Here is a 22,490-nt window from a genome sequence, read left to right as displayed (position 1 = left end):
TAAGAGCTGAAGGATAGCGCCCAGGCCTAGAGTTCAAGCCCCTGACAAAAAAAAAAAAAAAAAGAAAAGAAAAGAAATAACCTATGAAAAGTAATCCCATTTGTCATGATATAAAACTCTCTTATTATACGTCTGACTCTAATGCTAAAGTATGAAGATCTATCTATCTATCTATCTATCTATCTATCTATCTATCTATCTATCTATCTATCTATCTATCTATGCATCTATCTATCTATATCTGCAGCATGCAGTTTAGGATCTATATATGATGAGGATTCAAGATGTTTGTACACAAGCAACAAGTGGACTCTTATTTTATCTTAACTTAGATAATAGGTTTAACCCAGTAATGCAAGAACATTTCTCTGCTGACTTTATCTTCTACTTTTTTTTTTCTTTTTGTCAGTCTTGGGGCTTGAACTCTGGGTCTGGGCATTGTCTCTGCACTCTTCAGCTCAAGGTGAGTGTTCTACTTCTTGAGCTACAGCGCCACTTCCGGTTTTCTAGTGGTTTACGGGAGATCAGAGTCTCAGGGACTTTTCTGCCAGGGCTGGCTTTGAACCATGATTCTCAGATCTCAGACTCCTGAGTAACTACAATTGATAGGCGTGAGCCACGGGCGCCCGGCTTCTTCTGCTTATTTTTAAACAATTTGTGTTATCTTTAAGTAATTGTACGAAGGATTTGCCATGCAACACAGCCATGGATGAATGCTTCTCAATCAACATCATCCTTTTCATCATTTTTCCCCAACCCTCCCAACTACACCTCTTCCCTCAAGAATATTTTTTAAACATCATTGACAAAAGCCCATTCAATGAAATATGATGTAAATTACTTCCCTGGCCCTGTTGAATGGATGTGTGCAAATATGTGGACCTATGTACGTATTATTGGAAAGAAGGAGGAAGGTCATCTGCTTTCACTCACCCCATCTCCCTTTGCTCCTGGAGATCCCTGAGTACCAGGGAGACCCCTGTCACCCTTTTCTCCTTGTTCCCCTGGAGGACCAATCAGGCCAATTAAACCAGGATGTCCCTTTGAGAGAGAGAAAGAGAGGAGAGAGAGAGAGAGAAGGAATTTAGTAACATATAAGCTATCATTATATCTTAGTCATAATATATTTGCATATCAAATTCAAGAAACAAAAAGAAAGCATAATTTAACTAAAACTATGAACGGAATTTGAGAATCTCCTCCAGTGGACCATTCAATATTACTATTAGGTCTTTATTAAGGGTTGAGGATATTTCTAAACAAAGTGATTTCTACAAATATCATCTATAAGAAAAGCAATGATAGCTCATGCATACAAGTCCTGGCTACTCTACAGGCTGAAATCTAGAGGATTGTCCTCTGAGGCCAACTTGGATAGAAAAGTCCAAGAATTTCCATTTCCAAAACAGCCAGTGAAAAGCTGCTCTGGGATCATGACTCAGAAGGTGTAGTGTTAACCAAGCAAGTGCAAGGCCCTAAATTTTAACATATTTAAAATCATCATCAATGTTACATTTGAAGTTCTTTAAACTTAAGAGACCAACAAAATGCATATATAATATTAGTGGCATAAACAATGAAAAATTCTTTCTTTAAAGAAATCTCAATATAAAACAAATCCTGGGGTGGGAAGGTGGCTCAGTGGTAGAGTGCTTGCCTTGTATGCATGAGGCCTTGGGTTTGATTCCTCAGCACCACATAAGCAAAAAAGAAAAAAAGCTGGAAGTGGCGCTGTGGCCCAAGTGGTAGAGTGCTAGCCTTGAGTGAAGAGCTGAGGGACAGCGCCCAGGCCCAGAGTTCAGGCCCCAGGACTGGACCCCCGCCCCACCCCACCCCCAAAAAAACCCAAAAAACAAAAAGCAAAAAAAAATCCTATTTTTAAGGATTCTGTAGTTTTGAAAAGACATTTGTAGGCTTAAAAATAACCCAACCAATGTTAATGACATTATAAATATGTCTTATTTCTGTATTTGTTGCATTAAAGAACCATTTTTGGAAAAAAATCAAATTGCTCCTTGAAAGATCTTTCTACTTTGTTTTCAGTCTTGAAAACATAAAAGCAGCCATTTCATTGTTCTATTTATTTTCTGAATAGCTATTTTAGTAGAACCATATGTTTTCACCATATGGTTCCTAAATCTTGCTATACCTCACTATTGCTTTGAGTCCTTTCTCTTTTCTAACTACTTCTGGGAAGCTGAGAATATGTAGTTTTCTGTGGTCAGAATCACAAAAAATGTGTTAAATTTCCATTAGTGTGGTTTTAATCAGAAAAAAAAAAGCAAAAACAGTTGCTACTATTATCCCAGTTGTTTTGCCACCTCTTCTCTTACCTTTTCTCCTTTGGAGCCAGGGTCACCTTTGAGGCCAGGTAAACCAGGAGGCCCCTAAATAAGAAGAAGAAACACAGGAGGATAGAGTCAGCATGGATTTTAAAGGATAGAGTACATGGATTTCCAAAGCCTCTCAGTAGTCAAGGAGCTAGTTTGGTTTTTGCAATACAGAGTTCAAACAAATTAATAATTAGGATTCTGGATGAATGTGTATTTTAAAAAGCATGATTTAGTCCTGGCACTGATGGCTCACAACTATAATTGTAGCTACACTGGAAGCTGAGATCTAGGATCACGGTTCAAAGCCAGCCTGCGCAAGAAATTCTATTTGACTCTTATCTCCAATAAACTACCAAAAATCCAGAAGTGGAACTGTGGGCCAACCGGTAGAGTGTCCTAGCCTTGAGCAAAAGAAACTTAGGTATCATTCACAACCCTGAGTTCAAGTACCAGAACCAGCCCAAAACAACAACAACAACAACAATATCAACAACAAATATGATTTAATATGGAATCATAATATTGACAATTTTGGTTAAATAAATGTGAGATCAGAAATAGGTCATGTTTTAATGTGGATAAGTAGCTGTCAAGAAAAATATAAATTTTGAAGTATACCGGTTTGGGTAGAAGTGGATTCTAAATTACATACCGAGATAATCAAATCTTTCTAGGCCAAACCTCAGTTTTAAAGAATACAATATTTTCAGTCAAATTTTCAACAACACCCCTCAAACTTCTAACAGTCATTTGATTTTTTTTATAAACTACAGGACAAATTAGAGATTTTAATACACTGGTGTGTTTATAATTAAACAGCAGCTCATGGCCTGCAGTATTTGTAAATATAGTGATGGAACCAGATATACAAAGACAACTTTGTATATACTAACTTAAATTTGGGTGCTGTGTAATTCTACAAGGAGAAGAGCTAACTTTCTGGATTCTGATATCAATTTTTGTTTCCTGTTTTTTTGAAAATGAACAACTTTCATTATAATTATTCGAGAGACATATACACTAAGAATACTTAGTAATCCCAATGACATTTCAGATATTAACAGTATTTTCAATATTCACAATACTGATAAAGTAGATTGTTGGCTCCTCTTGACTTGGAATAGAGTCATTTATCATGAGTATCAAAGCTGGCATTCAAGTCTAGGTCTCTGATGTGCAAAATTCTTTTCCCATATGACACTGGATTTCTTAAGAGTGGTAAAATGAGCAAGGATATGATAGCGATCAGAAAAGAAATAAGAAATACATTACAGAAAAGTAAGGCAATTTAGCAAACTACTAAAGAAAGTACATCTCCCAGGAAGTGGACTTATTTAGACTTCAAAAGCTTTGAAGGAATAAAGGCTTCTGTGAGGCTCTTTCTTTTGTGCTCAATATCCCCAGACTCTATTAAAATAAACAGTCATGCAACTTTGTTGATCCACAGACAAAAACGATGCTTTGAGGAAATTACCTATTTTTATTTAAGTATATGTTAATGGTGTCTTTCAGCACCACAACTCCATCTAGATTTAGAATAACCTTGTTATTTGATCTCAAAGAGTAGTCTTTAAAACAGCAGTGGTAGCTGTAAACATCTTAGGTAGCACTTTCTTCCACCTCACTAGACCAATGGAATGACTGTCTTTGGGATACAGATTAGTACTCTGTCCCATGCTTCAGATGCTCATTAAGGTTTAAGAAACACAGCTTCAAAACTCACTGGTATGAGGTGCCAAATTCAGTCACATCAATATGCAAAACAAAAGTGCATAAAGGATCTGAGGTATCTTAAAATAACACATGGTCTAATTAGCTTTCTAATTTATTAATTGTATGATTAAAGTAGTACTGTTTTTACCTTTACTATTTTCTGCTCTCATCAGAAATGCTTGGCGAATTATCAATCGAGAAAAGAAAATAACATTACCTGATAGCATGCATTTCAACAAAATCTTTTTGTGAGTTGTAGTACCATGTTTTTAAATAAACAATATCAGCATTATACTTTCCAAGGTCATGGCACCATCAGGTAAATATCAGACTCTGTGTCAGAATAAAGAGGCCTAGAATAGGCCCAGAAAATAGTTCTAAGAGAAGTGAAATCGTATCACAGAACTACATACTTGGAACAAGAAGAGGAAACATTTAGAAATAGTGCTTAAACCTGACCTATGCCAATTTTACAAATCAACACATTACAACCCAACACCTTCTCTAGATTGAAAATAAAAATCTATGAAAGAGATTGTATTCTTTTCTTCATTCCTGATTTTATGTTCAAACTCCCACATACCTGATACATTTAGCAGTGAGAGAATCAATGGGGCATGTTGTCTGATGAGCATGAATATTTCAACCACTGCCACAGGCACTAATTTTCAAGTGAAATATAACCTACATATCTCAGTTGTATCCACAAAATATCCTAAAAAGTGATTGTGTGCTAACATTATAATGAAAGCAAAATTAGGATAATAAAAACTGAGTAAACAATATAGCATAATACATATTCATTATTTTCCTTAGTTTTATTCATGCTACAGATGGGTATCTATCAACTTTCTCATTCCATTGTACTAGAAGACATTAGTATTTGTAATTCAAAGTGCTCATGTTTAATATAAAACATACTAAACTTTGAGTTGTAAATGCATTTTCAAGATTTTCCACACATTATTGGTGGATTTTAAAGAATTTTAATTAATAAGCTCACATGGAATTACAGTATGTATGTTCTCATATAATGATGAATTTGCCAAGCAAACACAGTTTTTTTATTTTCCTTAGGTAAAGTAGAAATTGGTAATATTATAATATTGAGAACCTTATAAATATCCCTCTGAACCTAGAACAAATAAAAAACATCAGCTCTGTATATAAAAATGTAATTCCAAGTATATGTTTTCTATTTGTTCTGAAAGTTATTGTAAATTGAAAACCCTTAGGGAAATTCAGAATTCATAGGCAATAAAGAGAAAAAGAAAACAGGGATCATACATTCTTAAGTTTTGAGAATACACATCAAATATTTTCCCGTCAACACTATGAATTATGGAATATTTGCCTTGATCTGTATCTCAAAACTCTAGTGCATTGGTGTTTAAAGAAAGTACAGATCCCACACTACATTTAGAATATAAAATCATAGCAAATTGTTTATTTTGGTGAAAAGCAAATGCTTTATTATATACAACTATTTAGTCATTATAAAATGCTTTGCATCTCATGCCTGTTTTCATGTAGCATTAAAAAAATCAGTAATGCATCCAGTCTTTTATTCAGGCTATTACTGCTTGAAAAATAATGTTCTCAGATATTTATTATTTTGTGGAAAGTAAGAATATATGATAACATTAAGATAATCTTGTCACAAGGTAAAACAATATTGTTTTCATACACTGGAATGAATAGGTTCTTAAAATAAAATAATATGAAACTAAAGCCTAAGACTAAAACAGATGATAATTCTGCCTCCAAAACATCAAATATATTTGTGAAGTTATTCAATTATGATAATTTTGCTTTTGCAGCACATGCATAATGCATTCAGTATTATTCTTCCTTTTAAAATAGTATTATTCTCATTTTGTCTGCTGACCACCTACTCAAAAACCATCAGCTTCTCTTCTTTAAAATGTACGTGAACAGAATTTTTTATCCAGGATCTTCATTGTACTTAGCTCTCTGTTCATGCTCCATGAACTACTTATCTACCCTTTTAGAATATCCACCCAATGTTTCTAAATGATTCTAAATGTGTGTCCATATGCATAATGAATTAATGCATGTGGCGAGATTTCAAAGAAATTTTGTTGTGAGAAAAAAAATAACTTTTGAAGCAAAAACATTACTGTAGAACTCCAACAGAGCTAATGACAGAGTGAGCACTGAGCAAACAGAATTTTTTTTTAATTTTCTTCTCAAGAAGATTCTGATACAATTGTTAGACAGTTAGCCATGTGTGGATGCCCTGTTTCATAGAATTCAGTTGTCTAAAGAGGCAACAGCCATTCTGGAAAGATGAAAGAAGGTAAGATTACTTGTAGCTAAGTGTTTGTTTAAAAGCGGAGAGAAATGGAAAGACCGAGCACCTTTGAAGAGAACATTACTGCTACAAATTGCCGGTATCTATGAGGAGAAGAAAAAGAGACCAATAGGTAGCTACTGAACGCTAGTGATCAGCAAGCTGTAGTCTGAACAGACATCAATGTGACAGGGAATGTATTCCTATTTACAATGAGGCAAAAATAAATTGTGGAGAAAGTGTTTATCATAAATGTCACACGGCCTCTCCTATTGGAGTTTAATGCTCACTTGTATCTTGTATGAGTTTTCAAATTTCTTGTTTGTCTCACTTCTCATATCCACACGAAAACATTCTTTTCCAGCTTAACTAGTCTGATCATACTTGCAATCAGGGAAGAAGCTCCAGAGTGGATGACATTTATGTAGCTCCACTTTGGGTGTACTTAGAATCCTCTGCTTAAAGTGTATTACAGTACTGTTGATACTGTGCTCTAATTGCTGCTAAGCGTATTTTTTCATATTTTTTATTTGATTTCTTTTAGTTTAGATTTTGGTGCTGGTCCTGGAACTTGAATAAGAGTCTCATAGACTTTCCTGCTTGGGGTGGCTTCGAACCATGATCCTCAGATCTCAGCCTTCTGAATAGCTAGGATTACAGGTAGGAGCAACTGGCACCAGCACTTTAGTATGCTTTTATAGCTAACTACTTCTAACCCAGATTGTTGGGTATACATAAACATGAACCTCAGTCCATGCTTACTTTTCATCATAATACAAAATCGACTATTTAAACAATATTTGTCATTGTACTTTCAATTAGTAATTACTTGATGCTCAATGGTTCAACCATTTTTTTTAACAAATAACTCATTTAATAAACATAAAACTCCCATACAGTAGAATGTATCAATATATCAATTTTATTTGTTTACCCTTCATAGCACTTCATGGGACAGTTGTTAAGACTACTCCCATTTTACACATAAAGAAACTGAAGGTAAAATACAAAAGAGAGAGATACTTTCCTGAGGCCATCTCACTAGATGACTGCACTCCGTTTTGAAAACAAGGAGTTTGGCTTGAGAGTTGAGGATCTGAACCACTAAGTTACTTTTAAGCACAGCAAATTACTTTTCACTCATCAAATTAACCAATTCACTTTACTCATAGCTCAGTTGAAAAGCTCATTATGTTGCCATGAATAGAATTTGAAGATGGTTTCTCCATCCACACTCACCTCAAAGCCCTGTGGGGCATTTCTGAGTGACTGAGAAATCATACTCATTATATCCAGAGCAATTATCAAGTTGCAATATGTCCATCCATGTGCTCCTCAACAAAACCCAGACAAGGAAGCGGACCCATGCTGCTTTCTCTGTTGTTAAGCATTCCAATTTGCCTATAAGGATTTTGGTTGCTCATCCTTCTCATCCAAGGAAATAACATTTACTTTAAGACTCAGAAACATGAATTTGCCAAGCTGGAATCAGCCTGGAATCATCATGTCTGATGGTTTTATTTTTATTTTTAATATTAATTGAAAGAAAAACATGGTGCTTTTTTTTCATCTGCAGAAAGGTCATAATACTAATGGAAAATGCAAAATAACAAGGAAAAGACCATCTCTAGCAAATTGGAGGATGACATTATGTCAAATTCTCTTTTCTTCCAGTCTGAGTCTGCAGCTAGGAGTTCACCTTATCTAAAGATAATATTCCCTAAATAATATTGAGAACCCTGAGCTGAGATTGTTTCAGTCAGAGCCCTATTTCTATGATGATGATTTTGTAGGCAAAACTTACTCTAGATAACCTCACGCTTTCATTCCATTAGGAACTGACATTTATGCAGTTGCAAATAAATAATCAGCAATTCCAGTTTAAAAATAAGCCCTTAATATTTATGAAATATGTGGTAAGTAAGCTAGAGGAAATTACTACAGAATCCTTATTAAGAGGAATAGCTGAAATTCTTCCTAATTAATTGGTATTTTGAATCCAGGTCTAATGGCTGAGTATGTACTATGAACAAATGAGATAATTAGTGAAGTTCATAAGGGATACTTGAATAAAGCTCAGGTTACTTTACGGAAGACTTGACCATTTAACCTATTTGCATTCATGCTTAGTCCTCCAAGCATTGTTTATTGTTTTGATTAATCCATTGTGCATAATAGTTTAGAATAATCCATTTCAAGTGTCTCTACCACCAAATAGAATCTGTGTACAAAGCAACCGAGGGACCTACTAAGCAAGTGTTTTGAAGGACAGGCTTTCCATTCTCATTTTCTGTCCATATTTTAGTAACCTTAGCTTGGGAGCCTGTCATAAACTGCTTACCAACTGAGGCTTTATTGCATTTCTCAAATGTAGAGTTTATTAGAGAGTGAAAAAATGACATTGTTTAAAATGATCATCTCTGGTTTTTTTTTTTTTCCTTTTACTCCCGAGATTTAGTGTCTTATCTCTCAGCTTATTTCTCTCATAAAGAGAACCATCTGTTTGGTCAAGAAGTCACTGCCTGTTTGTGCCAACAGTGCTCTTTCAAACGGACTGCCAGGAAACAAAGTTTAATTGCATGCATTTGGGGGAACTGTCTGTACCAGGAAAATGATGAGCTGGGCCATTAGTGACATTTTATTCTGCGTAGAAATAATATGTTTTCCTCAAAGGGTACAAGAAAGAAAAACTAATCCACCATGGAAATCCCCCAGTTAGATCAGTTGTGATTATTTTCCTCACTGTAGGACTGATGTATGAATATATTTCTTTTGAGTGTAAGACAATGTACATACTAATTTGTAAGCTAAAATTTCAGGAGTTTGAACTTGTAAGCAATTTGGTTTTAAGAATTCTCTCTTTAACCAATGATGAAAATGATAGATACTCACAATTGGGCCTGGAGGTCCATCTTGACCTGCAGCTCCTGGAAGACCTTGTTCTCCCTACAGAAAAAGAAAATGATAATCTTTTAAATTCACAGAAGAGTATTACATTTTCATTTTGAAATGTCAAAGAAGGGAGTAAACATCACCTACCAATTTATACTAGCTTAAGAATATATATGCTGGAAGGAAATTTTTTTTTTTGGGGGGGGGGTCTGGTCGTGGGGCCTGAACTCTGGGCCTGAGCGCTGTCCCTCAGCTCTTCAGCTCAAGGCTAGTACTCTACCACTTGAGCCACAGTGCCACTTCTGGCTTTTTTCTTTTTGCTTATGTGGTGCTGAGGAATTAAATCCAGGGCCTCACGCATGCAAGGAAAGCGCTCTACCACTGAGCTACCTTCCCAGCCCCTGGAAGGAAATATGTGTGTGTGTGTGTGTGTGTGTGTGTGTGTGTGTGTGTGTGTGTGTGTGTGTGTGTGTGTATGCACGTGCGCGCCACTTCTGGGGCTTGAACTCAGGGTCTAGGCTCTGTCCCTGTCGTTTTTGACTCAAGGCTAGTGTTCTACCACTTGAGCCACAGCTCCACACCCAACAGTTTTGGTGGTTAATTGGAGATAAGAGTCTCATAGACTTTCCTGACTAGGCTAGCTTTGAATTGTGATCCTCAGACCTCAACTTCCTTAATAGCCAGTATTCCAGGCATGAGCCACCAGTGCACAGCTTTCAGTGCAGTATCTTTTGACTGTGTGAATACATCTATAGACATGTATGTGCAGGCAGACACGCATTCACACAAAATTTACATCTGTGAGATGTTAGGCTTACTTGTCTCTTTTGCTTTTATAAGTTAATATTTTACTGTCAACTCATTAAATAGATGGCACTCTTAAACACTGTAAGGGCATCTGACATCATTACGCATTATTTAGTGAGTTCTCATAAAACACCCTTACTACCACTCAGGAAGTCATCCCTTCATAAACATTTCCCTCCGCTGTTGAAGAACTAGAATGTTCTATTCCAGTAGAGATGCTCACCACGGGCCCAGGGATGCCACGAAGACCTTCAGGACCAGGCTTTCCAGAAGGGCCTTGAGGACCCACAGGACCAGTTTTCCCAGGGGGACCTTCAGCACCTGCCTCTCCCTGTTGGAAAAGAAAATGTGACCAGAGTCACAGTGAATGAATTGTGAATGGTGAGCATTCAGTGTTCTGATAGATTGCAGACCCAGCCTTTACCTTAGCACCTTTTTCTCCTTGCCGTCCCTCTGCACCTGTAGTACCAGGAGGACCCTGGAAAGACAAAGGTACATTTTAGTTAAGTGCCACCTAGGAAATGAACACCACTGAGAACTGATGGACAAATACAGTCCCCTTACTGGTAACAGACTCCTGGGTTGGGAGTTAATTGGTGGTAGATCTAAAACAGTTTCCTTCATTTGTGGTAGATAGAATGTACCTGTAAATCTCTAAGTAGACATGATGGGTGGTATGGAAGTGGTAACAAATGAATTTCCTGAAGTAGCTCAAACAGGATAATCTCTCAGAAACACCAGGTCAAAGCCCAACAAAACTACTACCAGGAAATGGGTACCTTTTGTAAGGTACCAAGGGCCAAGGAGGGAGGGTTAGAAGGATGAGTAGGGGGGAGGAATGGAAGTAAGAATGCAGTCAGGAGAATTCATTGTATATAATATGAAATTAAGAAAAGGAAAGGAAAGGGTAAGTAGAGGAGAGGGGAGGATGTTGAAGAGAAGCATATTCATAAACTTCTTTGTTATATGGCACCTCCTTTGTGCAACTACTTAAAGACAATAAAAAGAAAGGAAAGGTAAACACAATAAAAAATGAGAAACAATAAAGCACATGGTTGACCACGATGGAGGGGTTATATTGATCAACCGGCGTTGTGTTTGTAATGCATTGTATTTGGCTGTGTTGAACTGACACTCCTTCACACTACTTCAAGATGATAAAAAAAATAAACAGAAAACCACAATATTGAATATCACACAATGGCTTACTTTTTGGTGAAACTGGGGTTTGAATTCGGAGCCCCAAGCTTACCCTGATGCACTATCACGTCACTGAGATACCCCCCGCTTCTTTTAATGGTTAATTGTAAGGATAGGGTCTCGCTTCATGCCAGGCAGATGCCACCAGCCTACGGTATCTTCTGTCTACTTTTAGGTTTGGAATTGGCAGGATCACAGGCCTGTTCCTCTAGGTCCAGATTCCTTACTATGAAAGCAGAGCCTCAGGGACATTTCTGCCTTCGCTGGCCTGAACATATGGTTCTCCAAATCTCAACTTCTCGTGTCATTCTGGATGGCAAGCACATGAAACAGAACTGAGCTATGCACTGCAAAGCAGGTCTCACAAACTTTTCCGCCTTGAAAAAAGCAATAGTTCCAGCTGGCCTTCAGCTACAATCCTCCCATTCTTAGCCTCCCAAGTAGTCTGTATTGAAGGGATAAGCTGCCAACAACTGGCTCTCAGAACTACCCTTTTACATACAAACTTTCACTTAGAATACTAAAGATAGAGTACAGAATTTAGTAGACTACAGATAATCATATACTATCAACATGAGCCAACATAAAGGAAAGCTTAATAAATACTGATGAATTAAAATATATTAAGTGCCCACATCCACAAATCAGCCAACGACAAATGCTGGAGGGGATGTGGAGAAAGAGGAACCCTATTACACTGCTGGTGGGAATGTACACTTATACAACCACTTTGGAAAGCAGTCTGGAGGGTCCTTAGAAAGCTAAAGATTGACCTCCCTTACGACCCAGTCATACCACTTCTAGGCATCTACCCTGAACAACAGGAACCAATATACAAGGACACGTGCACCTCCATGTTTATTGCAGCACTGTTCGCAATAGCTGGGATACGGAAACAACCTAGATGCCCCACCACAGATGAATGGATCCAAAAATTGTGGTATCTATACACAATGGAATATTATGCAGCCGTTAGAAATGACAAAATAATGGCATTTGCAGGGAAATGGATGGAGCTAGAAGGAATCATGTTGAGGGAGGTAAGCCAAGAACGAAGAGACAAACGGTACATGGTCACCCTGATAAGTGGATGCTAAATCCAAAATGTTAGGTGATACGACAAAACTAACAGGACTTAAGAAACAAAGAACTCCCACTCATCTGGTTGAACCACTACTAAATATCCCCATGCTGCTGATCACAAATATGGTATATAACATGTGAACACTGTTATATATTACAGACTGTGGTAGACAATTTGCTCCAGGGAAGTTAGAATGAACTTGTGACTTTGAAATTATGTAATCACTTAATCACAATAAAAAAAAAAAGAACCTCGGGGAAGGGAGGGAGAGAGGGGATGGTAGGGGGAAAACAATGGAGGGGGTAACAATGTTCAAGAAGAAGTGTACTCATTACCTCACTCATGTAACTGTAACCCTCTGTATAGTATCTTTACAATAAAAAAAATATATATATTAAGTGAAGTAAGCCAGGCCCAAAGAAACATAGGTCCCATGGTTTCCCTTATTTGCAATATCTAGTATATGTATGAGTCAAGCAGAAAAGGTCAGATAATGTGATGTTAGGAAAATGAACCCTTAGATATGTATTTAAATGTTTTTTTTCTTTCATGCATTTGTTTCTAACGCATTTATAAGATTATTTTTTTGTTGCTTTGTATGTTCCTCCCCCACAGTATAATCCCTGCTTTCACTGTATTTGATGTCGGTATAATTTGTGGAGGAGAAGGGGAAAAACAAGTCCTTTAAGGATACAGGTGGACCCGTTGCAACAATGAGAAGTACAAGTTGTCATGTCGTAAACGACTTGTGGGGGGGGGGGGGGGGGATTGGGTAGGGGGAGGCTGGGAAGGGATGTGAAGGGTAAACAAAGAAGGAGGCTGCAATGCTTGATAAGAAATGTACTCATTATCTTGCCCATGTAATTGTAACCCCTCTGTACAGTATGTTCACAATACAAAAAAAAATCACAAACAAAAAAAATAAAATATTTCCTATGAGTATAAATACTGAGCTATCATTTATTATGTGACACTGAAAGCTAATTACTAGAAACTAACTGAATATACAAAATTTCTCTTCTATCACACATTTGTTTTAGGAATAGCCTCTTTCTTAATCTAAGAAGATCTATATGTTTATTTTTATGGGATCATGTTGCAGCTAAAGAAAATAACATTTACAATTATGATAGCAAACATACCTATTCATGTTCTGTGGAACTGTGTAAATCACAAATAGAATTAATAGAATAAAATACCACTTTTTAATTTCTAGTATGAGAGTAAGGATAGTAAACAATGAAAAACACTCGTTATACTTAAGAAATAACATATAAGCTTAAGTACTGGGACACTAATTAGAAACTTAATGATCTCAAAGAAATTGCATTTAATTTCCTTCCATTTCTTCTTGTTCCTCATCTGTTACTCTCAAAGTCATTAACTGAAATTGTGGTGGGTGGATAGAAGGAATAATTAAAATTATGTCACTTGATGAGGCAAAGTTGAGGAAAGCAGCTCATGTTTTAGGTGCTCTTTTTATATTCTACCAGTGGATACAATATAGGCTTTCACATCAGATGTTAAAGTCTTAGTTGAAATGAGTATCAAGGATCTCATCAAACCCAGAGAATTCCATGAACTTGTTTTCTTTTAACAGACTTATGAAGATATCACTAGCAATCACATTATTTTCTATATACAAAATTTATTGGGCCTTAATCCCAAAGTATAAAGGTATAAATTCTATGAAGTATAAATGCATAAAGGTGATAGAAATATGATGAACAAAAATAGAAACATAAAAGCTCTTTATAAAGTCTGTATTATTTATATAAAAGGATTTCTGTATTGAAATATAAATACTGAATTTTTCTAGTGGTTAAATATTAAGCCATAAAATAGTAACCAAATATTAGCCAAAAGTAACCTATACAAAGTAAAATCATTATAGTGACTACTATTTTGGAAATAGAAATAATAAGATTCAATGAAAGGATAGGTAATTATTCAGCAAAGATGACACAAAAATATTGAAATAAGTGTCTGTTGTCTGTTGCCTTGACCTCAAAATACTGTACTTAGACACATGAACTTTATAGTGTAAGATTTAGGAATATCTGAGCTTAAAAGAAGAAACACATCTACTTACTAAAAACACAGGGATAAGAGAGGAAAACTATCTGAGTGGGAAGTGCTAAGAGAAATTTGACACAACTAAACTACAGCATGCCACAAATCTGTAATAAAAACAAAGGGGTTCTCCACTTCCAAAGGATGTCATGCAGAGAGTCTACATTAAAGGACTCTTCTATTCATATTTTCACGTTTTCTTTCTTTTTTTTTTGGTCCGGTCGTGGGGCCTGAACTCTGGGCCTGGGCGCTGTCCCTCAGCTCTTCAGCTCAAGGCTAGCGCTCTACCACTTGAGCCACAGCACCACTTCTGGCTTTTTTTTTCTGCTTATGTGGTGCTGAGGAATTGAACCCAGGGCCTCATGCATGCAAGGCAAGCGCTCTACTGAACCAACTTCCCAGCCTTCATGTTTTCTTTTTAAAAAATTTATTTCTTATTTTTTTTACCCCAATGCTATGTAGGTTGGTTTTGATTTTACTAAGATAAAAGTAGAAACCCTTTTACTAGGAGAGTTAAAAAATTACTTTTGTAGAATCTTATTGTCTTCTATTGTTGAGTGTCTTGAAAAGGCAGATATTGTGATTTTTTAAATAAATACTTCAGAGAAAGAGTTTGGTATTATTAAATTTACTGCCACATCAGACATGGAGGGCAGCAAGACAAATGAATCTAATCATTTACGGGACAGATCAGAGTTCAAGTTCCATTTACACGATTAACTCTTCACAGCATCCCTACCTGTTCATGTGCCTCATTCACCCAACAAATGAACAGAGTGGCTGTAGGATTACACAATACTTTATGTTCCCAACTATTTCCTCTCTATGACTCTCAGTTTAATTATTTTTATTCACAAGTTGTTCCTAAATTGCTTTTGTTTGGCAAATCTATTTCAGTTAAAAAAATAAAATGCAACTGCTATGAATTTAAATGCTCCCACTTTTGCAGTAGTTTTCCTGGGCAATCTCTTTGTAATATGTTACACGAATTTACATTTAGGAATACTCTTTTTATAGGTAACTGACATTTTTTAACAGACTTACACTATCCTCCTTTATTTTTAAAATATATTTAATTATTATATTAATGGTATTTTCTTTATGCATTGCTCAGTTAGTTCAGCACTGATCATTGTACAGCTAAAATAAAGCAAACTTCCAAAATAAAAATTGCATTGGCAAAAGTTACCAAAATATGTATTGCTAATAAGCTTTCCTATAACTTATATACCTGGGAAACTGGCAGAAAATGTTTTAATCTTGATTAAGTTGACACACAATTTTATTTGGCAACATGTTTATTTAACTTGTAATGGCCCAATTTGAAACTCTATGTCCGTTTTAAGAACAGCATCCACTTCATATTGGTGACAAATCCAGGCATTTGGCTTTATGCTTTTGCCACACACCACATTCTGCTAACTTACTCTCTTTAGCTTTAGAAATTAATTATTGTGCCCATTTATAAAATGAGAAAACCAAGACAGAAAGATGAGTTATTGTATGTCACGTTTTTTCCTTTAACAAAACATAGATTTGAAATCAGACTTGTCTGATTCTAATGCACTTTCATTGTCATCTATTTTTTGATGATAGTAAGATATGAAAAGTTTTATCCACTAAGCTGAGAAAAGCTCAAGCAAATAATTTCTCACTTAGCCTAAACAAAAAGGTGGTTAGAGAGAAAATAAATCATATACCTTTTCCAGTTCAAAATTTGATGAAGAATCATAGTGCGGTTCTTGAAAAATGCCATATATATATATATATATATATATATATATATATATATATCATATCATATGATCCATGTCTCCTTTGGATTTTATATATCCAAAGGAAATAAAATCAGTCTACCAAAGACATATACCTGCACTGCATGTTCCAAACAGCACTTTTCAGAACTGTTAAGAGAAGGAGTCAACTTTGGTGTCCACAGGTGGATCACAGGAAAGAAACAATGAGTATGCAAATCTCACATGTGTACCCTGAACATGATGACTCTGTTTGTCCATCCTCCCTCGCTCTATTTGCCTGGTCCACTTTCCTTTGACTCTACCATCTCCCAATAAAGGATGTGTCAACTTCCTGGTATTTTTGTATGGTTTTTTTTCAATTGTAAAAATGCTGTATAGAGAGGTTATAGTTACATGAGCAAGGTAATGAGTACATTTCCTATTGAGCATTGTTGACTCCTCCTTTGTTTTCCCCCTACCATTGTTACAATGGATCACTCTGTATCCTTATTTAAGTATTTTGTTTTTTCCCTTCCCCTTCCCGAATTAGAGAAGTGTGTATACCAGAAACTGTAAAGTTGGTTGTTCAAAGGAGTGACAACATTGGAATCCTCTCCTGTGCATGCCATGGTATAGTTTGTTTGTGTATATGTGCATGCCTCTATGAGTCTTATGTACTTTACTTAACCTAATATTTTGTACATCCACGCATTTCCCTCCAAATGACACATTATCATTTTTTCTGATGGATGGACAAAATTTTAAATAAAGCTTGGTTATATCAGTGAAAAGGAGAGCACTGAATGCCTATAAGTGCAAAGTTTTGAGTAGAATTGGCATTTCTGGTTCTTTTTTAAATTGATTACTTAATTAATTTTTTTTTGTAAAGGTGATGTACAGAGGGGTTAAAGGGAGGCTAATGAGTACATTCCTTTCTGAACAGGGTCGCCCCTTCCCTCCTTTTCTTCCAGGTTTTCCCTCCTGACCCTTCTCCCCCACAAGCTGTGTGGTTCATTTTCTACATAGTATCTAGTGAGCATCACTGCTGCTGTCTGATTCTGTTTTTGTTTGTTTGTTTGTTTGTTTTCTGTGTTTTTCCCCCTCATCAGTGGTTTTGTTTCTGTACTTTTTGTCTTGTATGTAAGTGTATCTAGTTTGAGGAGGGTAAGAAGGAACACAGAAAGGATGGGACAAAGGGTGAACACATACATTTCTTGTAATTCTTGCAGTTAGGATGAAATGGCTAAAGTGTGTTTGCTTTGTTTCAGGAAATATTTTAACGTGTTTAAGGCACTATATGATATTTTTCTGCATGTCAGAACTTGCCGCCTACAGCTTACATACATAATACATGTGTAAACATACATTAGCTAATGAGCAGAGATTTCAAAGAAAAAATTCAAGAAACTTACTCTTTTTCCAGGAGGACCTGGTGGGCCAGCCTCACCAGATGGACCAGGAGGACCCTATAAAACATACACACACAGCTGTGAAACTCTTCTTTTAGAAATCTGAACATTATGGGACTGGGAAGGTGGCTCAGTGGTAGAGCGCTTGCCTTGCATGCATAAGGCCCTGGGTTCGATTCCTCAGCACCACTTAAGCAGAAAAAGCCAGAAGTAGGGCTGTGGCTCAAGTGGTAGGTTCTAGCCTTGAGCTGAAGAGCTGAGGGATCGCACCCAGGCCAAAAGTTCAGGCCCCACAATCAGCAGCAAAAAAATCTGAGCATTATTTCATGGCCCACATCATTTCTTAATATCTCAGCCAGAATGAATCTTTCCTCATTTCTACCAATCCATCTTTCCTAAAACAGGAACAAATCAACAAAACTGAACCCTATTTAATATAGCTAAACTTCTTGTAGACATGTTTCAATAGAGCTAGTAAGTTCATATGGAAAATATCACTAAAAAACAATCATATTCTCTCTCTCTAAAGGTGACCTTTTAGAAAGTACTAATTTATATCCACAGCATCTGCCACAAACATTTATTAACAGAATCTTACCATTGGTGATAATACTAATAACATATAAATTAGACATATACAAATTGCCTCTAAATTTCTCCCTGTAAAACACCAACATTTTTATACCGAAGTGACAGACCAGGCCTATATCTCTACCTGCAAATATTCAGGACATATGTGTTAGGAATAGAGTTCCACTTGGTTCCTACTTAAGTTAATGCCTTCCTCTGCTTTCTTCCTAAATAATCAATATGGTCAAATTACCCTCTTGTCTCATTCCAAATCTGAAAACACTGAATAAAAAGGTTTCTATTATACTACCTTCATTTACTTCCTAAATGAATACTGGATGTTCCTGGTAAATTACTAACTTGACTTGCTCCATCGGTCTAACTTACATTTCTGAAATAATATTATTTAACACAAAATGCATTTCTTATGGCAAAATTATGAGCATAAGTATGGTTTTGATGAAATCTTTGCTGTTTATATTTCTTTGTTGCTTATATTTATTCCATGGAAGACTGATTTTCAACTAAAATTCAAACATTTTTGACAATTCTTTTAGGAAATCAGAAACACATTGAACTCTGCTTTTGAAAAGCTGAGTGCTTCTGATTATTTCTTTAAAAACGAAAGAGAGAGAGAGAAAAACCCAACTCAAGACTAGTCGAAGATGGGAAAAATAAGTGTGTGTGCTCACCGGCTGTCCGGGGTCTCCATCTTCTCCCTTATCACCTCCAACACCGTCTTGACCCTAGAATAAATTGGCAGTAGAAAATCAACCCAAATATTTCTGTGATTTTTTTTTTCTTTTTTCAGGGGGAAAAAAAAAAACTTTGCTAGACTAAGTGCATTCTTGCGATAAAGTTTTATCTGATGGGCAAATAAAATTACTATCCTTTATTTTCTTAGGATTGTAGTGCCTCTCATTCTCCATAAAGGTTTGTAAAACTGATTCACCATCAAAATGGAAAATGCATGAGGTTCTTGATTCAAAGAAAGGAAAAAGATGTGATTTGTGTCAGTCCTCTTACCAGATAAGGTGACGTCTAAGATAGGGTTTCTACTATAAAAGAGACGAAGACTAAAAACAAAGATCTCGTGACTTCAAAATAGCAACAGCTCTACTTAGAGTTATTTGTACAGTTAAAAAGGAGAGGGAAACTAATAAAAATGAAGACTTTAATCATGTAATTTATGCTACATCTAATAGTCTCCAGTGGCAGGGATGTTCTCATAGTTATGATTCCCATTTGCTTTATTTGCCTTTCTGTTTTTAATCAAGAAGGGATTTTTCTTTCTTTATTAACCCTAGCCAGAATGGAAAAGGAGCAGCAGGTTGATCCCTTTCTTTTTTTCATGATACTTACTGCAGGGCCGGGCTCCCCAGGAGGGCCGGGGTCTCCAGGAAAACCAACAGGACCCTAGAATGAGGTTTGTTAGAGGAAAATAATTAAGTGCAAAGTGATTTTCTTAATAATGTTAACATATCTTGAAATATCAGGCATTAAAAAGCTTGGGTGAGCATATTTGTTCTCCCTAGATGGAACATTTCTTGCAAGTGAAATCAATTAATAATGGTTGTGAATATAGAAAAGGATAAAACGTCCATGTCAGCAAATAGAAGCCAGAGTCTCAAATGTCTACTCTTCTCAGAGAAACGCTTCAAAGTGAGTTCGGTGTGAATGCCTCATGAAAGGGGACACAACTCACCGGGTTTCCCTTAGGACCATCGTCACCCGGTGGCCCTTTAGCACCTGGAGGTCCAGCAGCACCCGGTGGGCCAGCTTCTCCCTTTTCTCCTCTTTCTCCTTTCGGACCCTACAGTGCACATGAGCGCAGAAGTTACTTTAAAAGCTTACGATCCCATGCTCCCCACATTACCTCTCTCACTATATTGGTAGCACTAAGGTAGGAACTCTCGATCTTATGCAACTTAGTCCTTGAGTCCACGTGTTTAATGTTAGTACACATTATGCCAACCAATTCTTTGTGGTAAGAATCTGTTATATATTTCCAAGTATGCCCAATCTAAATTCACTTAATGCCAATAGCCACCACATCTTCAAGTATGCCAATCAAAAATGTCCCTAGATATGGTCAAGTGTTTCCTGGGGTTTGGGAGGGGGTTAGAAAACCCACCCCTTGTTTAAACCCATTTATGTTATAACAAGACATCCCGAAAGAAGTCATCAATATATTTATTTGATGCAGCAAATAAATTCAATACAAAAAGTAGAGCCCACCAGTGAGAAAGCAAATGGTAAACACCTTACAGTTTTTAATGCTTTAATGTTTATAGTTTTTGGTACAAATGTGATCTTTTTTTTTCAACTACATGTGAATCAAGATATACAGAACAAATGCACAGTTATTAAATATGAAGATTCTGCACTTGCACTTGTGAATACTTTTAGTGGGTGGGAAAAGGAGAATATAAAATGAAGTTACAACTAGGTAGTAAGCTACAAGCTTCAAGTGTCTCAAGGGTATTCTTTGTAACAACTGCCATCCCATACTGACACCAAGACAGCACTTACACCAGAACCTGCTTCACCAGGAGGTCCGGGGTTTCCTGCTTCTCCAGGTTCACCCTACAAAGGAAAAAAATAAATAAATCAAGTGAGGCTTAGAACATAGCAATGATAAGTTGCATCTGAAATGCTTCCTTCACCTCTGGCCATACCATCCATCGGTATACTGTTCAAAAGGCATTTAACAAGTTGAGTAAGCAAAGGAACTTTTTTGCCTTGTTCACAACAATGTACTTCTGTTTCTCAGGTGAGGAGATAGAACCAGACAGGAGGATGCCACATTTCTTGCAGATTAATCAGTGCTCTTCCCATTAAACCATGTTAACACCATATCATTATAATAATACATGTCTGCCTGTTTCCTAACAAACTATGTACTTGGTATGGTATAGAAATTCATATTATAACCAAGTGTACTGCTCAAACCTCCCAAGTGCTTGTTTTCTTTCTTTCTTTCTTTCTTTTTTTTTTTTTTGAGGTAAGGGGTAGGTTTATTCAGTAGACCTGCTGGGACCAGGCAAGGTTGGCACTCCACGTGGCTGGGAAAGGCCTGGGAAAGAGTGAGAGCTGGGAAAGAGAGGAAAGAGAGAGAAAAGAGCTACAAAAGAGGAGAGAGAGCATAGAGAGAGCCCAAGTGCTTGTTTTCATAAAAATATAAATTTTAAATGAGCAAATAATTTGCTAGTGTATTGATATTTCTGTAGAATATGCTTAGTAGAAATCTAAAGGATATAGAGAAAAGAATATGAGATCTAAAAGGTGCTTAGATGAAAATTAAAATTAGGCAATTTGAGTAATGTATGTTATATATTTGATAGCTTTTTATGATTTCTTTGTTTAGATAGCAATGGTTAATTTTTAGGTCAGCTGACTAATTAGGAATCTCCTAGATTAAAAGGTCTTAGTGAAAAAAGTCCAATTTTAACGCCTCAAATTTAGGAATGTATAAAACTGTAACTTTCTCAAAGGACGTTTTAGTGAGTTCAAGCAATACAACATTTTGCATTTCTTCCCAATACTATGGGACTGGAAATTCTAGAATTGGCGACTCTAGCAATCTCAAAAATCAAGGACTGAATTTTCTGAATTTTTTTAAAACTCCAGCATTTCTAATATTCCCATCCCAAATTTCTCCTAAATTAGGATTTGAAATTTGCTATATTAAATATAAACTTACTTGTAGGGACAATTTTGTATATAAAACTACTTGTTCTTTGAGAATAATTAATCACATTTTAAATTCTTACATTATCTATATCATGTCAGAAGACTTTCCAGGAATTTATTAGTAGTAATATTGCGTATGAATTTTGGCCTCTCACTAGATAAATAGGAAATATTTCCAATATTTTTGTGTAGAAATTTATGAGTAAAATATTACAGTTACATTATTTATAAAGAAAGTAATCATTCAGCCATCTCAGATGATGGAATGAACTATAAGTAACATTTTATAAGCCATTATTCACATATTTGAAATAACTAGTTTGCCATTCAAATCAACTATCAACTACATATTTTATATTTAAAGTCCATAAATTATTTAGAAATACAGGGAATTTACTGAATATGTACAATATATTTTCTATGTACAATACGATTTCATGGTATTTTAACAGAAAGTTAAAATTAAAGGCAGAAATATTAAATATTTTTAGGCAGTCTCTAAATGGTTGTTCTTCACTTTGCAAATGCTAAGTTAAAGCTATATATTGAATATATCACTTTGATATCTTCAAATAAAGGGTAGATGGTGACGAGGTATGTTTTAAAAAACAGTCACAATTTAAGAATGAACTTTGTTTACTACAAAGTCTCACCATATTACATGCT

General features: G+C 36.0%; 1 protein-coding gene across 4 annotated transcripts in view; it reads right to left on the bottom strand.

The window, feature by feature from the left end:
- Col11a1 (collagen type XI alpha 1 chain) overlaps positions 1-22,490 on the bottom strand; it is a 170,504-nt gene that overhangs the window by 13,703 nt on the left and 134,311 nt on the right. For all 4 annotated transcript variants that reach the window (XM_042678073.1, XM_042678088.1, XM_042678065.1 and 1 more), the window contains 10 exons: positions 20,664-20,717; positions 19,837-19,944; positions 19,494-19,547; positions 18,824-18,877; positions 17,565-17,618; positions 10,484-10,537; positions 10,283-10,390; positions 9,253-9,306; positions 2,334-2,387; positions 934-1,041 (listed from right to left, as the gene is read on the bottom strand). In XM_042678073.1, the coding sequence (XP_042534007.1) occupies positions 934-1,041; positions 2,334-2,387; positions 9,253-9,306; positions 10,283-10,390; positions 10,484-10,537; positions 17,565-17,618; positions 18,824-18,877; positions 19,494-19,547; positions 19,837-19,944; positions 20,664-20,717 (702 nt within the window). The remainder of the gene's footprint in view (positions 1-933; positions 1,042-2,333; positions 2,388-9,252; positions 9,307-10,282; positions 10,391-10,483; positions 10,538-17,564; positions 17,619-18,823; positions 18,878-19,493; positions 19,548-19,836; positions 19,945-20,663; positions 20,718-22,490) is intronic.

Source organism: Dipodomys spectabilis, unplaced genomic scaffold, assembly GCF_019054845.1.
Source record: "Dipodomys spectabilis isolate Male_0828 unplaced genomic scaffold, ASM1905484v1 ptg000002l, whole genome shotgun sequence".
Lineage (NCBI taxonomy): Eukaryota > Metazoa > Chordata > Mammalia > Rodentia > Heteromyidae > Dipodomys > Dipodomys spectabilis.
The sequence above is the reverse complement of the archived record's forward strand: the minus strand, read 5'-3'. Positions and strand labels throughout refer to the sequence as shown.